The sequence below is a fragment of the Sinocyclocheilus anshuiensis genome, unplaced genomic scaffold (genome assembly GCF_001515605.1).
Source record: "Sinocyclocheilus anshuiensis isolate Anshui unplaced genomic scaffold, SAMN03320099.WGS_v1.1 scaffold444, whole genome shotgun sequence".
Taxonomy (NCBI): domain Eukaryota; kingdom Metazoa; phylum Chordata; class Actinopteri; order Cypriniformes; family Cyprinidae; genus Sinocyclocheilus; species Sinocyclocheilus anshuiensis.
In genome coordinates, this window is record NW_015555739.1 from 405,413 (window position 1) to 411,380 (window position 5,968).

A 5,968-nucleotide genomic window follows, 5' to 3' on the forward strand; every position below is an offset into this window, starting at 1 on the left:
TGTGTGTGTGTGTGTGTGTGTGAGAGAGAGAGAGTGTGTGTGTTAGACTCCCAGCTACAAAATCAAAATGTCATGAAGATCTTTGAAGCTGTTTTTGTGATCATGTCATTGTAGGGCAGTGCAGTTGACTATATAAAACATTCATGAATGTTGTAGGTAAAACACTATTGTTCTTTTATTCCTAACGGATGTATTGTTTTTTAAGTGCTGCTGTTTCCTCTGCAGTTGGACAGATGTAGTGAAATATTGATCAGAGCAGCAGACTCCTGACATTATCCAGCTCTTCATGCATTATTATCATGGAGTTTTTAATAGGGCAGGATCACTGATGCCTGATATAATGCAAAATTGCAAAACTACATTTTAATTTTTTAGACATTTCTTACTTGAAAGCTGTTGGGTTTTTTCTCTAACTTCAGCCAGAGTGATTTATAGAGGAATCTCTGTAAACGTTCACTCATCATCCGCAGTGGTTAGAAAGAATTAACAAGTATTATGTAGTGATTGCTTCAGGCCAAAAACATTCCTCATTCAGCAAAACTAGAAATACTGGGAGCACAGAATAATGAGTCGTCTGACAGGTTGTTATGTGAGAGAGATTCTGACTGTGCCCTAATTGTTTTCTGCTTTTATTTATTATTTAATGTTTACTATTTTTTATAGTTTTTAAATTACATTTGAATGTTTTTTTTTTTTTGGTACTATATTTTATTATTTAAATATTTTTAATACTTTTACTTTTTAATACTTTCAAATTATTATTTTATTTTATTTATTATTTCTATGGGCCACGTTTTGTCTGCAGGATATGTAGGTTCATGCCAATTTTGAAAAATTGCAACCAATGCTGTATTTATTTGATCAAAAATACTGTAAAAATTGTGAAATATTATTACAATTTCAAACAGCTGTGTTCTATGTGAATATCTGTTAAACTGTAATGTATTTCTGTGATGCGCAGCTGTATTTTCAGCATCATTACTCCAGTCTTCAGTGTCACATGATCTTCAGAAATCATTCTAATATGCTGATTTGCTGCTCAAGAAACATTTCTGATTATTATCAATGTTGAAAACAGTTCTGCTGCCCAATATTTTTGTGGAAACCGTGGTACATTTTATTTTTCAGGATTCACAGATTAATAGAAAGTTCAAAAGAACAGCATTTATTTGAAATAGAAATCTTTTGTAACATTATAAATGTCTTTACTGCCACTTTTGATCAATTTAATGCATCCTTGATGAATAACAGTATTAATTTCATAAATGAAGGCATCAGGTTTGCAACAGTCGAAATTGAGTTACATAACCGCACTTCTATAAATGGAGACTGTGTGTTAGTGAAAGTCAACTCGAGTGTGTTAGACGTTAAACGTGATCACATGATCAAACACATGTTTATGTTTATCTGTTCTGTTCGTTTCAGGACTGTTTTGAAGATGCTTTCGATCGCATCCCAGTGTGAGTATCTGATCAGTGTGAACCCAACACTTCAGATCATCCGTCAGATTTCTGCGGGTCTCAGCGTGTGTGTGTGTGAGAGAGAGAGAGTGAGTGTGTGAGAGAGAGAGAGTGAGTGTGTGAGAGAGAGAGAGTGAGTGTGTGAGAGAGAGAGAGTGAGTGTGTGAGAGAGAGAGAGTGAGTGTGTGAGAGAGAGAGAGTGAGTGTGTGAGAGAGAGAGAGTGAGTGTGTGAGAGAGAGAGAGTGAGTGTGTGAGAGAGAGAGAGTGAGTGTGTGAGAGAGAGAGAGTGAGTGTGTGAGAGAGAGAGAGTGAGTGTGTGAGAGAGAGAGAGTGAGTGTGTGAGAGAGAGAGAGTGAGTGTGTGAGAGAGAGAGAGTGAGTGTGTGAGAGAGAGAGAGTGAGTGTGTGAGAGAGAGAGAGTGAGTGTGTGAGAGAGAGAGAGTGAGTGTGTGAGAGAGAGAGAGTGAGTGTGTGTGTGGTGTATTTATATGTGTGTGTGTGTGTGTGTGTGTTCAGGGCGTCTAAGATGGATCTACGTGCGTCTATAGAGGAGTGCAGCATGGCCCTCAACCTCGCCCTCAACAACAAGTTCTCTGAAGCGCTGGATCTGCTCAGACCCTGGTAAACCACTGCTTCCTGATGACTTTTGTTTTGTAATTATGTTGACGTGCTTTTGTTCCTCTTAAGCTGTAAGCTGCATTGGATCAAAGTGTCTGCTAAATGTAAATGTCAAATTAATTCAGTTTCAGTTGAATTGTTATTAGTTTCAGTTCATGTGGTCACGTGAATATTAAGATTCCATTTTTTAACATTAGTTTAACTGCATTTGTTTATATAAACTAACAATGAAAAATAGTAATACTATTCAAATTAATTTATTTAATATTGTAATATTAATTAAAAAATAAAGTAATAATTAAAACATGAATAATTAACAGGGTTTGTACAGGTGCTTGAAATCCTTGGAAATGCTTGAATTTAACGTAGTGTTTTCAAGGTTTGAAAAGTGCTTGAAAATGCATTTGCATTGGTTTCATAATAATTCGCTTTAAATTAGAGCCCGACCGATATGGGTTTTTTTGGGGCCGATACCGATATTAGGGAGTAAAAAAAAGGCCGAGAGAGCGGGAGGTTGCCGCTTGGTCACAATGAGCAAACTTTCAAAAACGAGTAAGCATATTTTATTGGATTGTACTGTTTTTAATGTAAATAGACAACGGTTTTATTCAGAGGTGTGTCTAACTGATTTATTTAAAAATGTATCACCTGAATGTATTTTAGAATTTTTGTCTAGTGTACATCTGAAACGTCTTTGATAACCTTTTGTTAATTGTATACCTTGTATAAGTTATTCAGAGATCGCCATGAAAATAGCCGTGAAGCTGGCATGGCGTTAAAAAGTGAATAAGTGAATAGCTGAACTGTCGATCCGAGACAGAAGCATTGTTGTGATGGTGTGATCTGCTGTGTTCTGCAGGTCTAAGGACAGCATGTATCATGCTCTGGGCTACAGCAGTATTCTGGTCATGCAGGCCACCATGACCTTCGAGCACAAAGACATCCAGGCCGGGATGACGACCATCAAAGAGGCCTTACAGACCTGCCAGAGGTGCGGCTCAAATACGAGACGATTCCCGAGCCGCTCTGCATCTGATCTGTGTCCCGTCTGTCTGCAGGTTCAGGAAAAGAAACTCGGTGGTGGGGTCCATCTCCAGCCTGATGTCCAAACAGATGCCCGACAGCCTGAAAGCGGGTGAGACATAGGGCTGTGCAATACTGACAAAAAAATAATATCTCCATATTTTCTGGGATTTTATCGATAACGATAATTAGACGATATTTTGCTGAGTGTGTTATTGCGCTTGTATCTTAAACTGACTCCTGAAGTTTTTCATATTCTTCATATTCTGTGTGCTGGTCAGATAGAAATTCATCTTTTCCAATACGTTTAAAATCGATTTTTACCTTTTAAGGGCATTTTTACATTTTTTTTGTAAAAGTGTGCATTATCTTTTAAGTACAAAATTCTTACATTTAATCAGTGAATTTGAATAATAAGACATTTGGGCTGTTAGCAAGCATATTGAAATCAGTATCAATTAAATTCATCTTTGCAGTGCAGAGGAAACACAGAAGCTGCGTCTGAAGAGGCGTTTAGATGTGTTTACACACTGTTTAATGCAGGACAAGAATGCATTTAACCTGCAATTACACATGCATTAATAATGTTTTGATATATTAAACATAAAACCTTGAATAGTGTTATTTGAAAATATTTAAATAATAAAAAAGAAACTTTAAATGTGAAATTAAAACCGCCAGTAGGTGGCAGCAAGTCACTGTTAATAAGTGAGTCATTGCGATTGAACCGAATCATTTAAACGAGTGATTCATTCAAGAACGAAGCACCGTCATGTTGCTCAGAGACACAATGCTGTGACTGTGTTTGGAATTATTTTTATTGTCGAAATAGAGCAAAAACAGGAAATATGGTGTCTAAAACGTAAGTCTCCTAATTAACTTCTTGTTTTTTGGACTATCGTAAAAAATCAATATCACATTTGTAATCATGCTAATGTTTGTTAGGCGAAAAAACAGCACTCTTCGTGTGAATTTGTTTATATGAAATGGTATAAATACACACATTTTTCTGTTCATTTGTGATCATTCTAAATGTATTTTATTAGACTGAATCATGCAGTGAAAGAACGCACTCTAAATGCGCACTCGCTCTAGTCTAGACTTCACGTAATGAAAGCATGCGCTCTGTAGCGGTGTTTTGAATGGTTTTTGCAAAATACTCGATAATGTCAAAACGTGTTTGTGTGGAGTTCTCACTCGTGTGTGTGTGTTTGTAGAGGAGATGCATGCGGAGATCTGCTACGCTGAGTGTTTGCTGCAGAAAGCCACGCTAACATTCATACAGGTCTGTAAACCCATCCACTTACACTAATGACTCGACTAATCATTTGCCAAATAATGTTTCCCTTATTAATTTTAGTACAGTTCATGCTTGTAACAAGAAAAACTCCTGCAAGTGTTAATGTCTCAAGCAGTGCTGCTTCTCAAGTGAATCTTGTTTCAAGGACGTTTAGATTCTTTAATGGAAAACAAGACAAAAATATTGGATTGTAAGAACATGATTTATTTATTTAGTGCAGTAAAATATTATTAACAACAAATTTACCAAAAGAATAAATACAGAAAGAATATTTATTCATTCATTCATTCTTAATCAGCATTAAATAAGATGAAATGGAAGAGAAATACACACAAAGGCAAATTCTGATTCATCACTGCTTTCTGTATTTCAGGATGAAAACATGATCAGTTTTATTAAAGGAGGTATTAAAATACGCACAAGTTATCAAATTTACAAGTGAGTCTGAAATCAATACCTCTGTTAAAATATTATATAATCTATAATATCTTTAAAAATATTGTATTTGTTATATATCAAATTTGACGTTATTGCATATAAGCAACAATTGAAAAATATTTACATTATAATATTTTAATGTAATATTTTATATGATATTATTATATTTGTTAACAACTGAAAAAAATTCAGTTCAGTACAAAGAGATAAAATACAGATTGTCATCCTCCACCCCAATATAATATTTTTTATATTTATATGCAGAGAAATAGTATTAGTAATGATTTATTATATTTTTATTAATATGTATTATTATTTATTATATTGCATATAGAACATAGATGTACATATGTAATATTTGCTTATATTTATTTTTACATTTTATATACAATTTTATATATATACTAATATTATAACATTATTGTTATTCTGTAGATAAGGATTAAATATAAATGATTTAAATAATTTATAAATATATATTTAAATTATGTAATTATATAATTATATTGTGTGTGTTAATTTTTATGTTATTTGTATGTATGACTAATCTGTATTTTACCTCTTTGTACCGAATGTTAAAAAAATTAGCAATAATTGTAATAATAATTATTATAATTATACACACACATATATATGCATACACTTATATCATTTTACATATAATCTAATATTTTAATGGATATTATTAAGAAGTCTTGACATGTGTTATGAAAATTTGTGTGTGTTTTTAGGGACTGCCAGAGTTTGTCTAACATGTCTCAGGGAGTGGGCGGAGACAGCGAGGCCTTCAGACAGTTTGAGGGCGGAGTCAAGCTGGGGATTGGCTCCTTCAACCTGGTCAGTCCATGAGACAGGAAGTGTGCGATACTTCCTGTCCCCAATGTCATTGTGTGTGTGGATAAATGAGACTAATGTAATAAGTGTTATAGACTTCACTGAGAGCAGAATCCCTGCTGAGCTGAAGCTGTGAGTGCTGAGGTGTTGTTTTATGTCCCGTGTGTCAGATGCTGTCTCTACTACCTGCAAGAATCCTTCGACTGCTGGAGTTTATCGGCTTCTCAGGGAACAGAGTGAGCAACACACACACTCTCACACACACTCACACGCACACACACACACACACACACAC

The 5,968-nt window shown here is 34.8% G+C and overlaps 1 protein-coding gene across 1 annotated transcript in view; it reads left to right on the forward strand.

Annotated features, from left to right (window-relative positions):
- Nucleotides 1-5,968, forward strand: part of LOC107673172 (tetratricopeptide repeat protein 39B) — a 25,483-nt gene that overhangs the window by 2,876 nt on the left and 16,639 nt on the right. The window contains exons 2-9 of the mRNA XM_016466669.1: nucleotides 1,426-1,460; nucleotides 1,977-2,081; nucleotides 2,938-3,069; nucleotides 3,137-3,213; nucleotides 4,319-4,386; nucleotides 4,775-4,839; nucleotides 5,571-5,676; nucleotides 5,844-5,909. Coding sequence (XP_016322155.1) covers nucleotides 1,426-1,460; nucleotides 1,977-2,081; nucleotides 2,938-3,069; nucleotides 3,137-3,213; nucleotides 4,319-4,386; nucleotides 4,775-4,839; nucleotides 5,571-5,676; nucleotides 5,844-5,909 — 654 coding nt within the window. The remainder of the gene's footprint in view (nucleotides 1-1,425; nucleotides 1,461-1,976; nucleotides 2,082-2,937; nucleotides 3,070-3,136; nucleotides 3,214-4,318; nucleotides 4,387-4,774; nucleotides 4,840-5,570; nucleotides 5,677-5,843; nucleotides 5,910-5,968) is intronic.